General features: G+C 35.6%; 1 protein-coding gene across 3 annotated transcripts in view; it reads left to right on the top strand.

Moving 5' to 3' along the window:
• The window catches only part of LOC136033046 (microspherule protein 1-like), a 66,235-nt gene that overhangs the window by 6,871 nt on the left and 33,694 nt on the right, over positions 1 to 25,670 (top strand). For 2 of the 3 annotated variants that reach the window (XM_065713622.1, XM_065713621.1), the window contains 4 exons: positions 3,498 to 3,543; positions 5,966 to 6,060; positions 11,873 to 12,048; positions 14,645 to 14,863. In XM_065713622.1, the coding sequence (XP_065569694.1) occupies positions 3,506 to 3,543; positions 5,966 to 6,060; positions 11,873 to 12,048; positions 14,645 to 14,863 (528 nt within the window). In that variant the 5' untranslated portion in view covers positions 3,498 to 3,505. Of the gene's footprint in view, positions 1 to 305; positions 325 to 3,497; positions 3,544 to 5,965; positions 6,061 to 11,872; positions 12,049 to 14,644; positions 14,864 to 25,670 lie in introns of those variants that run through there. The other variant, XM_065713623.1, reaches the window with a different exon arrangement.

Here is a 25,670-nt window from a genome sequence, read left to right as displayed (position 1 = left end):
CATCATAGGGGTGGGGGTAAAGTGTATTTATGATGCAAATAAAGGTTAGCCTATATTTAGAATCAGAATGCAATTCTGGGTATAGGCTATATTTGCACATTATGGGCTAGGGGAGGTATTTACTCTCTTAATATATAGGTTCTAAGAAATCCATGAATTTCTTAGAAAAACAATGAAAGAAGTGAAGATAAAGTCTCTCCCACTACAAAATATGGTAACTAGGATTATTATGCATACTATGAAGAAAGAATTGTTTTCTTAATATCTCTCCTTATGTTGTGGACTGCTCATACAACTATACTGGACATTAATATAATACAGACTGTAAAATACAGCTCTTGATTTATTTTAGGCATCTACCTTAATCTTTATTACTGTAGCTTGGACCTAGGCATATACCAGATACTGGTTCCTAAAATCAAGATGGTGGGCTAAAGGTCTAGGTTAAGGGCTATTGAGAAGGAAACACATTAAGAAAACAATTCTCACTCCATAATATGCAGAATAATCATAGTTAACAAAATTTGGCTGCAGCTCCACCATGCTTTACCCCCAACATGCCTTCTCCTAATTTGAAAATATTTAGCCTAAATTACAGGCTTTATTTCCCATTCATTTTGCCAATGTGTCTCTCTTGTTTCAACCCTTGTACCCATAAATTGCATCAACAACAACAAAACAAAAACTAGAAAAACAAGAGAGGTGGCAGAATACATGGGAACAACATATACAATCAACATGTGTTCACTACAATTACTCTGCAAATTATGAAGAAAGAAATGTTTTCTTAACATGTATCCATCTCAATAGCCTGTAATACAGACCTTTACCACAATGGTATCAACTTTGAATAGCTTAAAGACAAAACCACCTAATGATTCTTTTATAGCACTGACATGTTACCTTAATTTGCCCTTTGGAGCAAACTAAGATCCATGTGCTTGTACAGTAAAGATTGTAAGAAGGAAAGGATCATTTATTGTTTTCAAGGGGTTTAGAGCTTCAGAAAATGTATTATAGGATTAAAATATTGGAATATCTACACACCAACACAGACATTCCCAATAATTTCTCATGAGGGGGGGGGGTCCAATTGACCATCCTTTCAGGAAATACTCCCTATCACTCCTTTGTGCAGACATGTTTACAATAATTTATTTTCTCTCCTTCATTTTGTCACACAGAGCTGTCCTGGCTGAGTGGGTTGGTGCACTGGATTTGGGATCCCTTGTCTGAGAGGACATGGGTTTGAATCCCAGTGTAACCAAATCTTCAGTTTGGGATGGAGTCAGTGGCGTGACTCTGTAAGCTTAGCCAGAGTTGACCCAGCTCTAAATGGGTACCTGGAGAAATATGGGGAAGGTAAACAGGAAGGGTGTGCGAAAGCACAGGATGGCTGGCCCCCAACCCCCCATTGCACTTCCTGGCTGAAGGGCCAAGAAACGGAGATCAGCACTGCCAGTATGGACTGTAAAGTCTAATTCTGTATCCTTTACCTTTACCTTCATTTTGTACTAGCTTTAGATATAGTTTTGACTTCTTCATCCAAAGTAGACAGGAGCCTTCCTTCCCTGCTATGCCTCTGTTCCAAAGTTTCACAGTTTCAGAGTAGTAGCAACTAGAACCATATGCTTAAAAAATCAATTTGGTAGTTTTGACATCAATAGGCTACTATTTATTTTATAAGAAATCCATAGAATAAGTGATGTTCAGCTACATAAAAAGTTGATAATTTAATGGATACACACAGGTACATGTGGTAGCCTTTATTTGATTTTTTTTTGGGAGGGAGTACTTTTAAGAAATAGGAAAATTAGGTGATTTATGTGAAAACATAGATAAGATATAGTAATAAGTGACTGATTTCAAGGTTCACATGAGCACTAAAGCCTCCCCCCCTCTTGTCCTGTGCATATGAATCGATTCAATTTTTGGAAATTCATGTTTTGATTTTATTTCCCTTTTGCCTTTTTTATGTAGGCTACAGATAAAGGGATTTTTTTTTTGCCAAACTTTAAAATGCAAATCCAAAAAAATATATGCCTGGAACTATTGCTTCAGTTGACAGAATAGCTCTCCAGCAACAAAGGAAAATGATTCATTGCTTCTTTTTCTAACAACAAAGGTAACCCACAGAAATATTAAAAACTTAATTTCCTATATACAAAGTAACAGCCAATTTTGAAGTCTAATCTGCTCAACACAAGGAATTAACAACAAAGGTAACCCACAGAAATATTAAAAACTTAATTTCCTATATACAAAGTAACAGCCAATTTTGTAGTCTAATCTGCTCAACACAAGGAATTAACATACAAAGGTAACCCACAGAAATATTAAAAACTTAATTTCCTATATACAAAGTAACAGCCAATTTTGAAGTCTAATCTGCTCAACACAAGGAATTAACAACAAAGGTAACCCACAGTTTTAATTTTCTATATACAAAGTAACAGCCAATTTTGAAGTCTAATCTGCTCAACACAAGGAAATCTTTCAAAATTCAGAACACAATGAGATTTAATATGAAATTTTTTTTTCATATTAGTGGATTTATGCAAGGGCATTCCAGTCTTTTAATATTTGGAGCACATTCTTGAATGCTTGCTGGGAGGCCAAAACCCTCTTTTATTTTTTGTTTTGTTTTAATTTAAATATTTTTGGGCCATCACCCTTTGTATAACTTTCTGTTACTCAAATGTCAGCCATTTGTAATTGTACATAGGCAAAATCAGACATTAGTATGTCAAATATTGTCATGTTCACCTGGGCATATGGTTAGGAAGGCATAATGTTTATTTTATGACTCTTGCAAAGTCTATTCAGTTAACTTTTATGTTTATAGTTATGTTAATGAAAGTGGATAGAGTTAAGATTTGAAACAAGATTTTTGCTCTAAGCCACCTAATTGGTCTCAGCATATTTCTAGATGCTTGAAAATGGTAATCAACTTTCTGATTTTTATTTTTTTTGTAGGCCAAATAATGGACACAATGAACACATTCAGAACACAATGAGGTTTAATATGAAATTTTTTTTCATATTAGTGGATTTATGCAAGGGCATTCCAGTCTTTTAATATTTGGAGCACATTCTTGAATGCTTGCTGGGAGGCCAAAACCCTCTTTTATTTTTTGTTTTGTTTTAATTTAAATATTTTTGGGCCATCACCCTTTGTATAACTTTTTGTTACTCAAATGTCAGCCATTTGTAATTGTACATCAAATCAAAAATCAGACATCAAATCAAAAATCAGACATTAGTATGTCAAATATTGCCATGTTCACCTGGGCATATGGTTGGGAAGGCATAATGTTTATTTTATGACTCTTGCAAAGTCTATTCAGTTAACTTTTATGTTTATAGTTATGTTAATGAAAGTGGATAGAGTTAAGATTTGAAACATGATTTTTGCTCTAAGCCACCTAATTGGTCTCAGCATATTTCTAGATGCTTGAAAATGGTAATCAACTTTCTGATTTTTATTTTCTTTGTAGGCCAAATAATGGAAGACACTGCAGCTGAGATTGTACAAAAGCGGAGGTTTGTCTTTTTCTTATTGTGTTATGTTCAAATAGTAGAAACTTAAATGTTGAATTCATTGAAAGATATGGAAAGGGTGAGTTTGTGATCTTTTGGGTAATTAAAAACTAGTCTGTCTTTAAAACTGTCTTTGATATGCCTAGGAGGATACAGGGGGGTGGGCCAAGTTGCCCTACCCTCTTAGATGGGGTTAGTCACTTTTAAAACAATTGTAATCCTATAAAACAGATACCTTGATGAGGAATTTGGGTCCTTGAAAATGGACTAGCCTTTTAAGAATAACTTTTCTAAAGTTTTGATCACAGTCTAATCTAACTATTTCTGATTACTCTGCCGGTGGACACCCTGTAAGCTGCACATAAATACTTTGAAGATTTTATCCATGAACCTGCATGTAGTGTTGAGAGAGTAGCTGTAACAAATGTAAAGATCTAGTTAGTTTTTAATGTTTCTGTGCATCTGTATTGCTTTCTGACATTTTGAATTATTTGTTGAAGTATGCGTTGAATTTTTATTCTTGAGTTGTGTAGGTTGGGCTATGAGTGGATTGACTTGTAATATAATTATCCTGATTATATTAAGTCTCAGGTATGAATTTTTCAACCAGAAACTAATTAGTGTTTTCTGTTTTTTGTTTGTCTCAACTCCTTAACTAACTGAGATAGCTATGTTTGGTGTTAAGTTGTGGTGGCTAGATTGCAAGTGGTTTTGCTGCAAAATAAGTAGTATTATTTTGGCAACTTCTGTAAGACTTGAATAAAAGGTTTTTTGCTGTTAACTCTTTCTGTAAACCTATTTTCTAAGACAAAAAGATTTAGATTAAGTAGCCCATATCTCAAGTCAAGGGTTACAGACAGGGTTTATTGTTTCTAAAATAAGGAGTCACGAACAAAATTCTCCAACTAAAATGTGGCAACTAAGGCTCTATATCTAAAAAGAGGACCAATGCAGCTCCTACTTGTTTAAGTTGAACCTTGTGATTACTGGTTTTTTGGATAAGATGCAGGGCCTAAAGCTGTTTCCAGTGATAAATGGGAGAAATAGACATTCAGTGAAGGCTTGAATACATCACACAAATATCACAGAGATCAGAGACATGCAATGATTTTCTCCTCTTTGAAAGGAATCTAAGTTATCTGTAAATTCTGCCAAAGTACAATATTTTTTTAGTTGATGACTTTAAAGTTTCTGAGCACACATTTATCTTGTAAGTAGTCAAAGCAGCAATATTGACGATGTTAAAGCTAACATCAATATGGGAATAAATCAGGGTCACTTACATGTTAGGGATGTCAAGAAAAGTGTGGCTGAGAAATATGCTGTAGAAGAAGTAAAGAAAAACGAATATAGAACGAGAAATGGTCAAGCTTCGGCAATCAGTTAGTACTCGCCTTTTTGATTAGATCTATCAATTTTTCGAACAGGAAAGAATAGAGTGTGTACTAGAAATATCTTCTAAAAAATTTTTTTGTACTCCCCTTTTCTTAAATATTTGTCAACAATGACTGGTCTAATTAGTATCTTTACACCAAATGATTTTTTTCTGTACCAAGATCTAGTTGGTGCCATTATAAATACCACAGTTGCTCTTATAGTCTTTTGTGTTAAGGTGCTTAATCTATCTTTCCTGTAATCACTAGGTACTTTCCCTTTTTATCAAAAATCTTATTCAGAATTGTTGGTTCTTTGAAAACTCTTTCAGTTCTTATTTCTGACTTTGTATCCATCATATTTTAAAAATTCATCTGTCATACTCTGGGAATCAGTAGCCTTGTTATTTTACAACCTTTCAATGCTGTTCCTTAACTCCTCCTTAGTAATCAAATCGTCCTTCTCTTATAAATTTACTGTATTTTCTTTACTGATTTGTATGTCATTTTCCATAACCTTATCTTTTTTGACACTCCCTCATAATACTCTGCTCATCTTTTTCTAACATTACCTATATCTAATGGAGACTGTTGCTAATCCTGCATTTACCTGGGTCTAGTCTAGATTGACAACTTCCTGACAGCTCCCTTACTTACTTACTTCCTATCACATCTGTCACCCAAAACAGTCCAACATAAATCTCTTTTCTTTTCTGTCAGAAAAAAATAAACTAAGCCCCCCTCCAATGTTTAGAAGTGTTTCGTTTTGCTATGACTCCTCATTAGAGCAGGCCACGCCATCATAGTTAGATGCAGTTCAAACTTATTGTAGTCTGGAGTGGAAGCTGTTTTTATGTGTTAGTAAGCAAAAAAGTGGCATTTTTCTTGAAAAAACTTTTAATTTTTCAATTATGACACACAAAAAACCGTTTTGAGTTTATTCGAGGTTCTTTGAGCTAATTTTAGAAAAAGCATCTATCTTTTTTCAGATGTGTTTTAAAACGGAATTAAAGATAACGCTTATTTGTTTATGCATACGTATTTCTTTTCAGTTCTGGGCGTCCTATCAAGAGGAAAAAATTCAATGATGATGAAATTGGAACCAATAGAATCAATACAAAATCTGCTAAGCAAAGACACTCAATTGGTAAGAAACCCCCCCCCCCTCCCACCTCAAAGACACTATGAATTTTTGAGCTCTTTACCTATACAAATTGATATTGAAAGCTTTTTGAACAAGTTAATGCATGTTGGAGAGACAATTCAAGTCCACCAGTGAAAACAAACCTTCCTAGAAGTACAATAGTATTTGAAAAATCCGCTTGGCTATTGATTTGTTATATTGTAATGTATTTTGTAAATCGTTCCTCTGTTTTTCACTAAAAGGACATTATAGTACTACGACCCGTAATTTTTCTTGTTCTGTTAATTTTAGTTTCTAATTAAATAGTATTATCTCAATGAATGTAAAATCGTGGATGTGGAGTCTATCTGTTTACCAAAATGGGTATTCAGGCATAGCGACTGAGTTCCAATGGATTTATTTTTTTTTTGGAATAGTAGTGAAGAATAGTAAAAGTGTACTTGAATTTGTTCGTGGGGATGAGGGGAAAATCTGTACCAAAGGAGACCAAGATCTTCCCCAACTCTCATTCGTAGTTATTCATCTCTCCTCTTTACAAAAATTTATGAAATTCCTTCCCCTGTCTATTTATTTTCCGAGATCTGTCCCTACCTTTTCTAATAGGAAAGATATACTCACTAATTCTCCAACCAAACGTTCAGACCTTTGTTGTTGACAAGGGGCTCACCAACCTGCAACTTATCCTCTTTGCTAGAATATGCAATGGAATATCTTAGAAAAACAAAGTTACGGTAAGGATAATTCTTTTATACACCACTGTGTCTTTTTCAATTAATTCTTACGTTTTTTAATGACAGTACAAACTATTATTCCGACGAAAACATACACCACAAACAACAAGTTGAATATTTTTAACTGCCAAAAACACCCTTAACAAATTATCGGGATTACTTTCTGGTCTACAACATAAATTTCCTTACAAGTAAGTTTTATTTTTCTGAATCGCCTCCCTTAATCGAACTCTTTAATTCACGCCTTTTTTCTGTTCTAAAGGACTACTTTTTTCTAATTTCTTGTACTTGTCTGACACTTTGCTGAGCTAAATCCACTGCAGCTTCTTGGCTAGGGGTATAATACTGACCACTTTCAGAAATAGCTTGGCCCGCCTTTTCTACACTAAATGCAGAAGTAGTGTTTCCAAAACTCAGACTCCTCGCAGCAGAATTGTCGAATCCACATCTCTCATGTGAATTACTCTAATTACTCTGAATATTGCTAAGCAGGATTGGAGAGATATATCGGTTCTGATATACACCTGCTGCAGATACTAAAGCACTATTATTTGAGTTACAATGCTAAACTCAAATACATCACTTTCAACAATCAGTTTTATTCCACGTAGTTTAGCATTTTGTTTCCGTTCGTGCTTTTCAAGATGTGGCTTCATCTGGGGTCTTATAAACAGGTTCTCTTCCGTATAATCTGGCCCTACATTTACTCTGTCTGGTCGCAAAAAGCTTGACGGTTTTAAAATGAAGTCACGGAGGCCTTTACATGAAAACGGAAGGCTTCCCACGGATAGCTCTCAAACGAAAAGTGTCCTTGATATCACGAGGAACTACCCCGAGGTTTGAAATTTTCGCATATAGGTACAAAATAAGAGCATGACACAACGGAGGGCCTCTGCTTGTTGGCATAAATCCACACACCGCAATGTCACTTTTTTAAGTGTGTTTTCCAGCTGCTAAGTTTTCTGCGATGTTAAGTCCATTTCAGTAGGAGACATTGCTACATTTGATTAGATTGTCGTAAAACGGTTTCCAAGTGACATAATTCCGTCTTGCATAGCATGAAAAAGGCTTCTTACTTCATCTTTCACTCCTTGCTTGCTTTTAATCTGGTTCATCTCATTGAATGACGGTTGCATCTGCTCCATTTGGTCGAAAATTTTTGCTAGGATTTGATTCGTCATTTTCGCTAATTAACTAGCTATCAAAATTGTAAAAATCCAAAGAAAAAATCTACTAATCTTTAAGTGAGAGCCGTGCTTCAGGGGAGCTTCCATCACAGCTAAAATTTAGAAGGCACAGTTCATCTGCCTATTGGTCTGTGTGTAAAACATGTGTAACAGGCAAACTCCGAAAAACTTTTTTGCACAGTTCAATTAGAGAAAACGTATATCACAACCATGAGTGTAGTGACCAATAAATATCCAATTTAGAAAACCAGTTCATTGTACAAGAATATTCACCTATGTGTTTTTTAGGTTATCCCATTGAATGCCATGTTATGATGAAAGTGTATATTATATGCTTTCTGGAAGTGTTTTTAGTGGAAAACTTTTGTTCCTAATATAGAAAGCCTAGGGATGAAGGTTACTTAAAATACATGGGAAGGCATAGAATAGAAATTTAAGGTTTTACTTTTTAATGTTTAGACCTTCTTTTGTCCACCTCTCTGTTTTTTATAAATTGGTTCGATTTGGAATGATAAACATGATAAAACGTTACAGTTACTTTAAAAAAATAAATATGTGTCTTATTACGGGACCTGAAAATTGGACAAAGCATTTTTGTTGACGAATTTTGACCCAAATTGTGGTCTTTCTAGGAAAACACCTAACAGGTCCTGAATATTACTGACATATTATCTGCTAGTTCGCTAAAATTTTTAATAAGTTTTAGCCATCATATTCTGCATGGCTTAATTCTGAGCTAAATTATGGCTGGAGTTCCGGAAAACCCTATCTTGACGATCGTTTTGGGCCAAATAGCTCAAAGTTTAAATTCTTTAGTTTTTCTTAAGATTGAACAAATTACCAAAAAGAACGTTTTGGTTTCCTTCATAAATTACTATCCCTTTTTGGCCTCTTTCAGTTCTTGGGCTAAAAATTCCTCCATGGAAATTTAGCCTGACTTTTTTTTTTTATCAAGTTGCTACAGATGCCGTGATCTTTCTCCATCATTAGATCATGTCTTCTATCAAAGAGTTTGGGCCAGTCTGAAGGGAATTATCTTAGTTCTATAACGGGATTCTACTATTATTTAATAGCACGTTTTTGAATTTTCTATTTCTGCTGACAAATAAAGAGTATTCTGAGTTTAGGGACCCCAAAAGGGATAGCAATGCTCGAGGATAGGTTTGACGTAGGTTGTATGCGCAAGTTAGTAGAAGTTGACGAGCTGAGAAGTTTATAATGGGCATTTCGCATAATATCGTCGGCATGAGTTTAAATGAGTAATAATTTTAAAATGTTGGTCATATTTGGTATTATTTGTATTTACATCCATATGGAAAGATTAAGACGCACTAGGCATTGCACAGCTAATATCGCCGTGTTTGTGTGTCTGGAATTTTTTGATTAGACTAAAGAATGTGAGCTTATATTGGTTATAATTAAATTGTAAAACAAAATTGCAGAAGTCAGCAGCCATTAATGTTTTCTTTGTACAAACCAAATTTACCTAAGCTTGGACACCATTATCACTATTTCTCCCAACATGGGTGTTAAAATATGCTAATAAAGACACAGTGTTTCTACCCGGAACCCTGTCTGTTTGTTTCTGTAACTGTAAGTAAAATTCGTCTGAGTCACTACTATCTCCATTACAGGGGCATATACTACAATGACTGATACCCTACACTTTTTAGTAATAAAATGAGTGTGTAGCATTCTTTTCTTAATACCTTCCCAACTGAAACAGGACTTAGCACCTTCCTTATTCATCATGAGCCCTATTCCTTGTCTATGTGCCCCGTCCTTCCTGCCAGAGTAAATAAATTTCATATTACCTAATTTCATGCCTTCTACCCCAGTACTTGGCGATGCCCATCTATCAACAAGAGTCGAAATTCTGCACAGACGATCTCAAGCCTATTACCTCCGACTAATTATATATTTATGCCTACAAATATTATGCTACTACGGGGATGCAACCCATTGTAGATAAATTATGTTGGAAGAGGTTTGTCAGCCCGAAAACGCCCACCAAAACAGATCAAGCCAAGAAGAATTATCCATTAGTCAAAACCCCATGGGAATTTTATGTCGTTTACTAGGCTATAATTTCCCCGAGGGGTGCCACTCCTCAAGTGGGAGTCGAGTTGACCGCAAGGTCTCCAGTCTTGTGGTAACCCCATCAGGATCGAGCCAGCCCTTTGCAGAAGTCGTTGTCTATAGATGTAGGTCTTTTGCCTTGCCGAAGTTTTCCTCCTATATAGGGAACTCCAAAAATGGTGTTCTGTGTCACCATGAAATTTAACCTATTGCTGGGAGAAGTTTTGTAACTTGTGGGACGTGTCCACACGCCAGTGGGCCCTGTTGAGTGTACATTCGAGGGGCCTTCTTGCTTCTCCGCCTGTATTTATGGCCCACAGGGGAGGCTGCCCCAGTTTCTATGATGGGCCCCCAGGGACAAGCTCCCCCCTCGGTCTTTGCCTCCTATGGAGATACCTTACACATCTGTATGCTGTTCCCCAAACCGCCACCTGGGAACGTGCTGAGTGGCCCGGGAGAGTCCCTTACCGGGCAGTAAACTCAGCATCACCCTTGAGTAGCGTCTAGGGTTAATTTAAAGCTGAAATTCCGGAAGGGTAACTACCTTCCAGAAACCTGTGACGTTGGCAGACTCCAGGATAGGAATTTGAGAGAAAATTTCCGGGAACGCTTGAATATTAAACTGGATAGTTTAAAATTTGATAATTTAGAAGACGGACGGAACAATCCTAGGTAAATAAAGTCGCTGATGGTGTCTTAGGGAAGAAAGTTAGGAACGCAGCTAGGAATTTTTGAGAAAATGTTTTATGTTTAATAGGTTGGAGAAGGGAATGTATCAGAATTATTTGAGTAATAGGTCATATGAAAATAAGAGGAATGTAAAGAAAGTGGAGAAGGCATTAAAATATGAACTAAGGAAGTGTGAAGTGGAGACCATGAATAAAATTGCCGAAGATCTGAAATATGCAGCTAGACGGCATTATAGTAAAATATGGTACAAACATTTTAATAAATTGAGAGAGGATTGTCAGTCTCGACTTGTCCCAGTTAAAGATGGGAACGGGGCCACACTTAGTGATAAGGAAAGAGTTAAAGGCAGTAGGTAGAACATGTTTAAAATGTGCTAAACCATGATAGAGGTACAGAAAAAGATAAATAGGGAAATGAAAAAGTTTGTGATGTGAAGGAAGATTGATTTTTTGAGGAAGAATTATTGATAGTACTAAAAGGATTAAAAAGTAATAAGGCCCAAGGTGCTGATAGTTTGGTGAATGAGTTTTTTAAACATGGTGGCTATGAGGTTAGAAATAAGTAACTGAAGATTATGAATATGATTTTTGAAAAGGGGGAATTACCTAGCGATTTTAGGAAAACCCTAAATAGACCCCTGAACGAAAGATGATAAGACTGAGTGTGGGGCTATAATGAGAGAAAGGCTGAGTTGGTTAGGGCACGCTATGCGGATGAACGGCGACAGAATGCCAAAGATTCTCCTTTTAGATTACAGAAATCTAAACAATTCCTATTGAAATACAAGAAAATCCCGAAAAATCGCCTTTGGAATGACATCACGTGAGGGCCAAAGGCGTGATACTGGTCTAAATAAAGTGAACACCCTTGGCTAATTTTGAGGATCTAGGCTTCCTTAACCAGAGGGAGACGAGAAATTAATTTTGTCAAAATATGTTTGTCTTACTTTTTATTTTTTCCTTAATTCTATAAAATATTTACGCTCTTTCAACTACCTACAGTGCATAAATATACAAAATAAGAATATTTTTCTTTTTCCAAGTAAGTGGGTTGAAAGTATGACATAGGCTCTTTCATTTTGGGCACGACAGTGTATGCAATAATGTAAAAGATTTCGTTTTATTTCAGGTAAAGGGAGTAAAGACAGTTTCAACGCCTTGATTCAGCAGACAAAAAAGCAGACATCAAGAGTCTGTAAAAGACCAAGAAAGGCGAATTCCAAGCAGGGACATATTGCTGCTACAAGAGACTTAGGTCGGTGGAAACCCGCAGATGATTTGGCTCTCATTACAGGAGTACTCCAAGTAAATAGTTTATTCAAGGGTAACTTATGGTCTGGTCACAAAACTGTCTTATCTGCATCTTGCTTTGAGCTTTATTTCTGATAAATACTGACTGCTAGCTGCGGAATGGGATCGTGTCCAGAAAACCGAGTTTTAAGAAGTTTTTTTTTTCAGAAAAATATGTTCGGTAAAGAGAAGGGCGTAAGGACTAATCTACCAAACGGAGTCACAAACAAGAAATAAAAAATGTATAAAGAAGGAGTATTGCTTCGTTTAAAATAATTTTGTGAATAGCAAGAATTTTCCTAAAATAGCGAGAATATTGCTCGTCTTGTAAAAATGTTGGAGTCTGAGATGGATTAGTTATTGTGGTTTTGGACGAGTTTTAAATGCTGATGTTCACTGCCATCATTTCAATTTTGGATTAGACCTAAAAAAAGACGCGTAATTTGATATCTTTCTTTAGAAATCTTATTCTTAATACCAGAATTCATAAAAAAAATACTGAACTAAAATGCAGATGACGTGTATTGTTGCTCCGAAAATAAACACACTTATATACGCCAGTGTATTCGAGCTTATTTCAAAAAAAGAAGATAAACCTAAACAAATTTAAAAAAAAAACGACCGCACAGATGGTAGATGTTTCCACTTCATCCCTAACAGATGACAGCGCCCGGGAAGTGGCCAAAGGAACTTAATGTGGGTTATCATTGTATTGAGCGTGTATTGTCTGTGAAATGTCTTGGTATAATGAGGGATAAGACTCTTAGTTTTGAAAATATATGCAGCACAAATCATCGAAAATGGCTCGGAATGCAGGGACTCTATTATTTTAATAAGAAAACCAGTTATTTATTTGAATTTTTTCGTTAATTTTCGTTAAATTAATTTGTTATTAATTATTAGTTACAAATGGGTATTGACTAGAAAACCGTTTCTTTAAACGTTTTTGAATTAGAAAACAGGTTAGGACATCTACAAGGTCTGCCTTCTCGACTTGCCGTGTTCTTTCTTTTATATGGTTCTTTTATACTATCACAAGGAAGTACCTTCCTTGTGATAGTGTTTAAGAGAGAGGTAGATAAACCGAATTTTCTTTGGTTACTTCATAGTCATTATTTAGGTACTTAAGATTTATGTTTTTTTTTTTTTGTTTTTTTTTTTTATTTTTTTAGTGAGGAAAAAATACAGGATAAGTATGGGAAAAGGACAACAATACAGAATATTGTTGTACAGAATAAGGGCTCAAGTAGAGTTTTTTGTTTGGTTTTCTTTCTTTTAAGTGTTCCTTTCTTTATTAGGTTTTCGTAACTATAGTTCGAGAAAGTATTACAAATCAGAAGGCTTATCGGCGTTTTTTTTTTTATTTTTTTTTCAATAAATACTGCCTATCGTAAAAAAGGGGCCAGTCCTTGAATAAGTTTCTTGACCTATCTCAATCTTGTCGGGATGTTCTATTGAAAGTTGACAATACCTATGAGGAAAAGTACTCGTAACAAAGAATAGACAAAGGAAAGGTAAATGTGTGAAGAATAAGGCTTGTATTTCTAATTTTTCTCACTGTTCTTTTCTTTACCCTGTAATATTTGATCAAAACTAAGAAATTGTTTTCCATGGAAATTATTGCTTTCTTCTGGATGACAGCACATACTATTAAACTTTAAAGCACCTAATTACCAAATCTATAAACTTTCACCATGTCAGTTTTAGAATACTATTAAAGTTCCTTCTTTAATAACCTCGTTCTTTCCTAGTATTTATATCCCTTTGTGCTTGTTTCTACTGTCTTTCTGACGTCTTTTCCTTTCTTTAAGTGTATTTTTTAAGGAATAATCCATGAGAAACATGCTCAAGCCACACTAGGGTTACATTTGTTAATGAAAACGAAATTTCGTATGGTTACAGCGCCAATAACATAACCCGTGCTTAGTTCGGTGAGTTCATCCATGTCTAAGTTTTCAGCGTAATTTTTATGATTGACCAATAAGGGTGGCGAGATTGGAGGGATAATTTTTTTGAAATTAGAAAAACGTGGGAGAGTCAAAAAGGGGTCCATAGTATTTGCAAACAATGGTTTGAAACAAATTAGTGTTCACATATTTTCCAGAGAAAGTTATCACCTTTTCAATTTTCTACTCCTGCATTCCCATGTGACGTCGAAATTAGTGAAGAATACAGATAATTAATTAAAAAGGGCTTTTTATCTACCGATATAACAATGGTATGGCGCCGGCGTTAGGTTCATATGTATTGCTTCTTTTTAAATCTTTTCTAACCGGTTATTGAGGAGTTTAACTGGAAAATATTTATCGTTTTACTCCATTGACAAAGCAATAAAAATCGATAGACATTGACAAAGCAATAAAAATCGATAGACATTGACAAAAACAAGATGAAAGAAACAAAACTAGAGAAATTCCTATTGGAAAAAGTGGAAAAAATTTAAAGAAAATAAAATTTATCATTTGATTACCAATATTTTTGAAAATCGGCAGGAAATTCAGCGTCAAATTACCATAAAACGTTTTGAAAATAATCGTTCATTTTGATAGTTTAATGTAAAATCTTTGATTTAACTGATTCCACTTTGAAAGTTTGTTTTATTATCTTGCAGACTAACGACCTCGTATCTGTCCATCGAGGAGTTAAATTTTCCTGTCATTTTACTCTTGATGAAGTGACAGATCGCTGGTATGCATTGATGTATGACAAACTGGTATCCAAAACAGCAACTGCCGGAATGCGAAACCTACACCCTGAAACAGTTGCCTCAATTCAGGCCAGGACGTTGTATTCTAAAGAAGAAGAAGACGCTTTAGCTGATATTGAATCGGTATTTATTTGGTGGAGTTATTTTAAATGAACTAGAGACACAAAGAGTATCTCCTGATATCATGCTCAGTGTGCTTGCTTTGTTTGTTTTAGAGTTAAAAGAAAAATTAGGTTGTCTTTTTAGAATAACGCTTTTCAACTTGGTACTGGTGCCAATATGCGTCCCAGGACGGGAGTGTATGAAAAGACATTTGGACTTGTTTATTTGCTTAAGGAGGAACGTTTTGGTTTTTCCACTTTGCTAAATACCATTATTTTGGTAAATTGATTTCAGATTGCTAATCTAGTCAAATTCTTGGTGCAAACTGACATTGCAAGGGAAGAGGGACGAGAAAAAGACGGAAGACCTTAAGGAAGTCTATGTTAAAATTTTTTACCTTAATGGATGGGCTCGGCTGCGGTTCGGTAGCTGTAGATTGTTGTAAATAGCTCAAAATATCTTTTCGCGGATATCTTTCGGGCTACAATCTGAATTTTTGTATTTCTCTGGGATATTTATTCATTGACAAATATTTGTCCATGAGTGAAAAGAACAAAGAACCTACTTTTATGGTCCCTAAAAGGGTCCCTATTTTCACTGTGTCATCTAGCCAATACATTATCTTCTTGGTTTGCAGTTATTCGTTGTCAATTGATAGGTCTGTCACTGCCCCCTCCCCTGTCATCTTTTTTTCATTGCTTTAAGTAAGTTGCTTAGATGGCAGTTTCTCTTGATTCCGAAATTTGAAGTGCAAAATCACATGTATATTGGAATGGTCCGATTTAAGGAATGGCTTATGTACGTACACACATTGGCATAGAATTAAAATATTGCAGGATAGTTAATAACTATGTTGAAAAATTAGCTTTTCTATGTTAGAATGCATTCGCTTCAAGCTACACTAACTACTTATGGTCCTATTAGCCTACCTCTTTGTCAAAGGTGGGCCAGCTAGGAATCAGTAGCCCATTTTTATCTCAAGACCCCGAAGATTATATATCCTGGTAGAAAACCTGCTGGAGTATGGTGTATTAGTGGCACTGGATTGATTGCCAGCATTCTGAATTGTTTCGTCCGTGTATTCTTTTGTTTAGTTTAAAATATTGTACCATAATAAGACAGCTAAAAAAACAAACATACCAATCCATTCGAAATTCAATTTTCAACCTAAATCCAACAATAATTTAGAAAATTTACCACTGGCGAGATTCTGTACTTCCTCTAGAAATTACCAAATGAAAACATATAGAGAAAACGGGTACAATGCTTAAAGGTGTGGAACAAAAATAAAATACAAAAAAAAGAACAAACTTTAGCTAATAACAATCAGAATATTTCGATTCCACATCTGCGGGCCTTTATCAAGAGGAAAATAGGAATGAACCTAAATTAAACACAACGTATAAAGAAAAAAAAAAAAACAAACTCAAATCTTAATAACTCCCAAGTATCATTGAACAAATCACAGCAAATAGCATGAACACACAATACAGAATGATATACAAATTGCCTTTGGCACAATTTCAATTTGGTAATAAAATATCCTAAGAACTTGCAAATATCACTGAATCAATCACTGCAAATAGGATGAATACGCAACACAGAATGACATACAGATTGTCTCTGCAAATAGCATGAACATGCAATACAGAATTATATACATACTAGCTGTTGGGGTGGCGCTTCGCACCCCCCAAGCCCCCCCCCCCGCGCGCGTAAGTCATTACGCGCCATATTAGTTACGCGCCATTGTAGTTGTGTCCCTGTGTCCCACCTGTGAATATAGATAGATATATATATATGTTTTTAAATACATAAAACTTGCGAATATACAACATTCTTCGATGTCCCATTGTCTGTGCATATAAATAGATTGTCAGGTTTACCGACTCTTGAACATGCAACATAAAATTGTCCATGGGAAAAACAATCCGTATTCAGATCTATACCTCATTATTCTAATGACTGCCCTTGAGCTTTGTTGATGGTGATTGCTAATCGAACGTTCCCTGTGTCCCCGTCATCATTTATATATCCCCCTGTGCCCCCGGCATCCCCGTTGTAGTTGTGTCCCGATCGTCATTTATATTCCCAGTATCCCGGTCGTCATTTGTGTCCCAGTTCGTCATTTGTTTCCCGGTGTCCCGGTCTGTAATTTATCTTTGAGTGTCCCGGTCGTCATTTATATCTCCCGGTCGTTATTGTGTCCCAGTGTCCCAGTCTGTAATTTCTCTCTGAGTGTCCCGGTCGTCATTTATATTCCCTGTGTCCCGGTTTTTAGTTTTCTTTTTCTCCTTTATTTTTCAGTTTTTTTTTCCTTTTTTTAGTTTTTTTTCTTTTTCAGTTTTTAGTTTTTTTTTATTTTTTTTATTAGTTTTTAGTTTTTCTTGTAGTTTTTACCTTTTTTTAGTTTTTTTTAGTTTTTTTTTCTTTTTTAGTTTTTAGTTTTTTACCTTTTTTTCTAGTTTTTTAGCTTTTTTAGTTTTTTTAGTATTTTCTTTTTAGTATTTTTTTGTAGTTTTTCCCTTTTTTAGTTTTTTTCTTCTTTTGTATTAATGCTAAAGCCAAGGTTCGAACCTGGAACCTCTCGGACATAGAACCTGGAACATAACGCTTTACCAACTCAGCTACTTCGGCTTGAATACATTCGTTTTTGAATTGATATATTATGAAATAATTCAGACGTCATATGCGGACAGACAGACAGGCACACAAACAAACAACTTATTTTTATATATATAGATTGCCTGTGGCACAATTTCAATTTGGTAATAAAGTATCCTAATAACTTGCAAATATCACTGAATCAATCACTGCGAATAGGATGAATATGCAACAAAGAATGACATACATATTGTCTCTGGATAATCTTTATTTCATTGTCTGGACAATCGGACGTGGAGACGAAATATTCGGATTTTTATTATTTAAAGTTTGCCTTTTTTCTTTTTTTTCACTACTTTGTTAAATATTATATCCGTTTTCTCTCTATATTTTCATTTGTCAACTGTGTGAATGGAAAGGTAGTGTGGTCTAAGAAATTGTTTACTTCCTCAAGATTCTATGAATTAGAATTTTTGTAGAGACGAAGGGATTCAGAGCAGGTCTCTGCGTTGTGGGTGGGGCGACTAGGACCCTGAATTCTGAAGCCAAAATCACATCTTAAGAATTTTGGATTCTTGAAATTCCAGAAATTTTCTAAATTTCTACAAGACTTAATTATTTTATTCGAATAGAGGATTGAATTCTGAATAAAAATTCTGATTTTTTAGTTCTCTCATTTTGGTCCTGTACGGATTCCAAATTAACCCATTTATTTACCACATGGACTTACAGGAGCAAGCACCTTACTAGGATATTCAATCCTGTTTTAGCTCTCTCCAACTTATAATCCGGGTTGTAGTGGTAGCTTGAAACCTAGTAAGAGACAATCACGTCCAAATCTAAGAAATATAATAGCCTATAACTCCTAAAAATAGTGTCAGATCAGAACAAGAAGTACACTATTAGAACTACCTTGTCTGAAACCCCCCTATAAAAGAAACTTACCTTCCCTTGTCTTGAATAACAAGGAAAATTTATTAGCTCGAAAAACGAGAAAAGTGGCTCCAGCTACGATAGTCTACATCGACGGCATCCTTTTTTTCCTTTTTTTTCGGTGCAGCTAGCAGGGCACTGGAAAATCGTAGAGGGCTGTTTAATTGCTCATTTGAAAGTAAATTGCTACATTTAGTGCCTTTTTTAATTAAAAAAGAAGTAGTTTACAAAATAGAATAAATTTTTTACGAAATAGTTATATAACATGCCGTGTCTCCTTTCATGGGATGGATTGTCCAGGGTCACAATTCGTGTGACATTCATTCCGACTGGAAGGCAGTTTTTGTACATTTGTGTAGGGAGCAATTAGTGAACATTCAGCAGATTACAATTTATTTTAAAGTTTAGCAATAAATGGGATAAGATGTTCCTAAGTACTAGAACGCGGGATTTGGCACTGGTACTGGGCAACACTCCTGTAATAAAGTACGTTCCCAAGTAGGCTGAGTTTCTTTCTGGTAAAAAAAAAATACACCAACTGATTGTGCACCTATGTCCAAATAATTACTTAGCAAGAGCTGTGGAATTCATTTGCGTAGCTTCATTTTTCTAGTACCTGGAGTTGGTTCTGGTAGAAATAAACAAATATATTGTGAGGTCAGTATGGTTAACAGCAGGGCCCTATCTTTTTTTAAGATCAACTAAAGAATGAATCTCTCTTGACATCCACCAAAGGTGGATCTTTCCTGGGGGTAAAAGGTAGGATTGAGGCTTTAGGGGCTCATGCAGTTCATCTGAACCTGTAGAAATCTGAATTGTCTGTTGCAGCTATTACTTAGCATTTAGCTGAAAGATAGGAATGGTTTAGCAGATATCTGGAAGTTTGGTATCCTACTGATTTTTGCGTAATATGGTACAGCTAGGATGACAAGAGGTTTGATAAAAGAGAAATACTTTTGTAGGTTGAGATGTAGCCGTAGTTTTTTTTTACTTTCTTCAGTCCCTAATCTGATCATTGCCTACTTCTTCAATAGGGAAGTATTGTTACAAGTTCTCTTTAATTAGTATTGTTTCAGTTCAAGAAAAATTGTCTACTTTTGAAACTGTTGGCATGACTGCCGAAAAAAAACAAAAAAACAGAAAAATCCTGAATTATATTTATGCCCGAGTCAAATTTATTGCCACATTAGTTCAAGATGAAAACCAAATAAATAAACTGAAGTTAGTTATAATAAAAATATAAAAAGGCCAAAAATCGCATAGTACATGACAAATTGTGCCGTTACTTATTCAGTAAGTGTTGAAAATTTGGTTGACGTTATTTTTTTTTGTTTCTGTAGGATCTTTGACAGTTATGTAGAAGGGTTTTTGGTTGAGGGTTTATTTTTTTTTGCCTACTTAGCTTCTTTTTGTTTTCAGATCATTTATTTTACTGAGTAAAGGAGGATCGCAGGTTGAAGGGTGAGTGGTTGAAGGAGAAAGGGGAAACGGGTCATTTATATGGTGACTGGTGCACATCTGATACACATATAAGAGAAGGCTATTTCTTCTATAATAATAATAATAATAATAATAATAATTTATTTTTAACCCACATCATAACAAGTTATGGCACTTGTGGAGTAACAAAAAGAAAAAAAAAAATATGAAATGCACTACAAGTAAAATACACTACAAATAGAAAAAACATTGCGCTACAATGAAATTAACCGAACAGACGGACCAAAGGATGATGAGGCGATAAACGATAAAAAGCTGATTCCGACAACCTTCCATACATGAGGGCCAACTTTGCACTTATATCAGGGACATCAAACTTACGAATTATCTTCCTATCGCTATACCAAGGGGGGAGATAAAGTAAAAATTTACGATATCTGAAATAAAAAATCCGAATCTGATTTACATCTTTTTTCTTTAGAAGGGGATAAAGACCAGAAAGATAAAGGACAGAATGATCACAAAATGTAGCATATAGTCTACCGAGTGCACGTCTATTATACTTCCCTCGATTAGCAACTATCTTAGAATAGCCCGTTTGAATTTTCTTTTGAACATGACGAACAGTGCACTGCCGTAGGCAAGAAATTGAATTCGTAACAGTAATACCCAACCACCGAAAGGTGGAAACAAAGGGTATTGAAAAACCGCGACAAGCTAAGGGAGCATTAGAGGAAGTCGGACCATTAAAAACTAGAAATTCACATTTCTCAACATTAAGAGAAAGACCAATATTAGAAAATAGACGTGAAACTTTTGAGACCATAAACGAGAGACCCTGCTTATTTTTACACAAAAGTAAAAGGTCATCTGCATAAGCAAGATAATTAACATCTGAGAGTCCAATAAAATAATTTGATCTAATTTCATCTAAAATACCAGAAATGCACATTTTGAATATACTAGGTGATAAAACCCTTCCCTGCTTGACACCTCGACATAAACGGACAAACGAAGATCCAGATTTATTAATTCGGAGAAAAGAATTCTCATACCAAAAACGAAGAAGAAAAATGACTGAAAGATTTACACCATTATTAAAAAGGGAAAAAAAAAGCTTGACTGTGAACTACATTGTCAAAAGCTTTAGAAAGGTCCAAAGTACACATATAAAGTGGCGACCCCTCAGCCATGCTATTCTTAAGGGCGGAAGAAAGAACACGGTGTGCTTGTTGACAACCAATACCAGCTTGAAACCCGAATTGATTCGATCCGAAATTTATATTTTCATTTAAATGAGGAATTAAAATATATTCAAGGATTTTACTCAAGTTACACGTAGTGGTTATAGGGCGATAAGATGAACATTGAGAAGGGAGTTTTCCCCGCTTTAGAATTGAGGTGACATTTCCACAAAGAAAGCTATCCGGAACCAGAGAAGATGTTAAACACATTTGGAACAACAACTGCAAATGAAATAAAAGAACAACACACTTTGGATTTATATTATTTACACTAATACCATCAATATCAATGGATGAAGATTTCAGTTGCTTAATTGCATTTTCAACAGCAGTTATTGATACTGGAATAATATGGCCCTGATGAAGCGAAGGCGGTAGAATTTTAGAAAGTAACCGAGAATAATGTGACTGCACAAAAAAATTAATTTTGGAAAAAATTCCCGAATAGTAAACATACCAAGTTGAACTAGAAATCGAATCACTATTATAAAGATCACTTTTATCCAGCTTCTCAGAATTGATCAATTTAGACCAATCCTTTTTAGAGGCTGGAAATTCCATACCCTTATAACGAATAGATTTAAGGTACTTTTTATAATCATTCTTTGTTTTTTGCTTTATATCCGCAACAGACCCCGTTATAGGTCTACCACAATCAACCCAAACTCGAAGCCAAAGTTTTGCCTTATTTTTAAAATTCTTTAATTCAGGATCAGCAGCCCATATAGATTTCTGCGTTTTTATACGAATACGTTCCTGGGGAACCGCAATTTTTTCAGCTTCTTTCATACATCTAATTATATCATCATAATATCTATCAAGATCACGCTTACTACCCTTTACTTGCAATTGGAGTAGATGATAAGGCACACGAATACAATTAAGCAGTGTAGATAAAGACAATATATATAAAGCAATATCGGCTCTTTTCCAATTACTACATTTAAACCATTTAGAATTCCCAATAGGGGCAACATTGCAAAGGTTACGTTTCAGTTTAGTAGTAAATGAAAGCGATAGATGGTCAATGTCATCAGACTCAATATCAACATGAATAATCGAGCATTTTAGCTGTGACGAACTGATTATATGATCAATATTAGAAACACTACCAGATTGATGGATATAGGAGTATGATAAATCTTTCTTCAGAATCACGTAAGTGGGCATGCACTCCAATATTTCTCGGGATCGATAACTTTGTTCATCCAAATCCGTGTTATAAAGTCACCAAGAACTATAAAATCAAGTTTATTTTCCTTGACACGATTCGTCACGGACTTTAAAGACTTGCATGTAATAGCAAATTTATTTATTGACTCCACTGTATTATTTTTATATGGAAGATAAACATTAGCAAACACAGTACTATTTACTCTAACAGCAAGAATGTGCTTATCCGAATAAAAAAGGGATGGGTTCGAAATATCAATACTTTTTTTTAAAAATACAGGCCAGGCCTCCAGAAGGGCGGCCACGCGTGGTAACAGCATCAGAAGTAAAAACCGAATGAACAGAGCTTCGATGAAGGAAATTTCTGCTAGAGGCAGTTAACAAAGTTTCTTGCAGGCAGATAACGTCGAAGTTCTCGTACAGATCGTCAATATAAGCATCTTTATTTTTTGTGCCATTGATATTGTGCGATATGATTGAAATTTGTAAAGTCATTTAGAGGTTTATTGACTAGCAAAACCACGGAGAACGGAGCATGACATGCTGAAGGACACGTGTTCACCATTGCAATTGGCACATTTTGGTGAGGCATTGCATGGATTTTCTTTTGAACTAATATGAGGGCCGGCACAACGAGCACATTTGGGCGCAGGACTGGGACAAGAAGACTGGAAGTGATGGGGCGATCGGCACTTAAAACAACACTTTGGAATTTCCTTAAACTCACTCAGTCTAAAGAATTCATAACCAATTCGTACACCGTCTTTGAAATAAGCTGCTTTAGCAAAAGAATCCACAAAATCAAGCTTAACTGTTTTCGAAGAGCCAAGCCTTTTGGCAGCAACAATACCGCTACAATTTGTGAAAGATTGAATCGCATAATCCTCTGGAACGCCTTTTATAATGGCCGAATATTTCTTAGAAATTTCTTTGGTTGACGTACCGGCGAGAATGACAGGAACAGATGCACGGAAGTCTTCGGCAGCAGATTTATCAATATTTACATACCACTTATCGTGAACCGGGCGAATACTGGATACAAGTTCATGGCCGCTGATTTTATCAATAGCGTCTTTCCTTTTAATTGGATCCGATAGATCAGACGGCACTTGAAAGACGACAATAGTGGTTGACTGGCGATTAGAGCCTATAGGTTTTGGTAACTGAGGCTATAATTGTCCAACTTTGCTGACACAATTTGAACAAGTTGATGAACTTTAGAAACTTTTGAGGCCAATTGTGAATAGGCCACAGCCGGCAACACTGGAACTTCAGTTGGAAGTTTAATAACATAAGTTGGCATAGAGATACTAGCTTCATCACACTTCTTCAAAAGATCGAGCATGTCTTTAATATTACTGGTTGCAGACTTTGCACCACTGTGGCGAGGGGGAATTTCATCAGGCGCAAGTTTCGACCATAAATCAGCCTTAGCTTCAACTATTTTTGGTGAAGCAAAAAAAATCCACTCCATATTCAATAATTTCAACTATTTTTGGTGAAGCAAAAAAATCCACTCCATATTCCTTCTAGAAATATTCCTTCTAGAATAATTTCCTTCTCAGAAATCGAATTCTGCCAATTACTTTGGACAAAATTTAACACAGGCGAATATATAAGTTCAAAGTCATTCAGATCCTCAGATTGTTCGCTAATACTTGGCATCTTTTCAAGGCACCTGTTTTCAACCACCACACAATTTAAACCGTTCAATTTATAAATATAGGTCACTGATATATGACATTACAAATTCCAAGCCAATTGTTGCGAAATAACAAGGTTACTGAATTAATTATGAAGCATAGGTCAGGATTAAAAGTCTCTATAATTCCAAGGCAATTGTTGCGAAATAACAAGGTCACTGAATTAATTATGAAGCTTAGGTCAGGATTAAAAGACTCTGTGATCCCAAACCAAATATTGTGAAATGTTAAATTAATTCACTTGACAAGAAACTCACTGATTTAGCAGTGTTCATAAAATATCCAATTTTAGCTGTTAACGCATTGAACTCTGAAACAAGACAAGACTATAGTGTGTCAGAAATCCTTCTCTTCTGCTAAAAACTTTATTGTACTCAAACAGCCTGATAAAGGTGATGATTGATAGGTCAAATGCTATAATGAGACTATTCCCTGGTCAGTTCTAACTGACAGCTTTATCAGATGGAACTTCCCAGGGTCCCTATCAAAATGTCGTAATTATGATATTAGTGAAAGAATCTGTTTATAAAGCTAAAATACTTTGATGGACGAAGCGTCTTGTATCAGATTTTTCTGACAATAGTTCCAATGAAACCAGTGATTCGTTTAAAGCGATGTTTCCTCGTGATTTTTCAGACAAGTTCGCATCGATCTCTTCCAAGTTCAATTATCTAGTTAATGATGTGCTGTACTCGTATTTCCAGAATGAATTGCTGAAAGACGTCAAGGCTTCTGATTATTGTGTATTGCAGTATGGTGTAATGGCGCATTTTGCCAGCCGTAAAGAACTTAAATATGTTTCTCTCGTCTGCAAGTCTAGGTCGTTAGCAGACACCTTGAAACCTCTTTTATTGGGAAAGCAACAAGATAAAAGCTGAAAGAGGTTAACTTAAGGCAATGAATAATACTATCTTCAATAAAGTTAATTAATGTTAATTAATACAATTAATACAGTTAATTAATAAATCAGTACAATCTTCCAGCTGGAACAGATGATAACCTTGAGGAGTGATGGACCTTACGTTAACAAAATGTTTTCAAGTTGATGGGTGAACTGAAAAACCAAGACACCGGAAAGAGTCTCTTCGACATTGGCACCTGTAACCTGCATGTCACAAGAGTATACAGGTTTTCGGCGATTATGTCGCAGGCCTGGTTATTGAATTATGTTACTTATTCTACAGATGACCCTCAAGATGTAAAGACTTTGAGTCTGTTCAAGAGAATGGGGTAGTGCCGCGGTACGGTACTAACCCAAGTTCCTGAAGCACGTTTCAACCTAATGGTTAACCCTCGTAGATTTGACAGAAAGAGTCACTGGACAGTAGAAAGCCGTGCGGACCTGATTTTGTCCCAAGGAAAAGATCACCGTTACCAGGTAGCACTCAGTATAAGAAGATAGTCGTGTCGGTCAAGTCGGAGCTGGTCGTCGGTAAACTGCACTTCGTCGTCATTAGTGCTGTCCCATATGATGATTTCTATACTTATTTTCAGAAGGACGAGTTTCTAGCTCATACCTCAGCTTTGAAGCTGCCGGACATTTTTACCTGTATTCCTTCCCGCTTGTTAAAACCAGAGCATTTTCAGGGTGAGTTATTGACATAGCATTGCTAGACTACCATGACAAAGAGGTATTCATGGTTCTTGAAAGTAACAAGTGCGGCGAAAAGACGCGAGTGGCTCTGGAAGGCGTGAAACAAAAGGCCAAGGCTGTGTTTCTGTTGGGTGTCC

This window comes from Artemia franciscana, chromosome 11 (assembly GCF_032884065.1).
Source record: "Artemia franciscana chromosome 11, ASM3288406v1, whole genome shotgun sequence".
Classification (NCBI taxonomy): domain Eukaryota; kingdom Metazoa; phylum Arthropoda; class Branchiopoda; order Anostraca; family Artemiidae; genus Artemia; species Artemia franciscana.
Note: the sequence above shows the minus strand (reverse complement) of the source record. Positions and strands in the feature narration are given on the sequence as shown.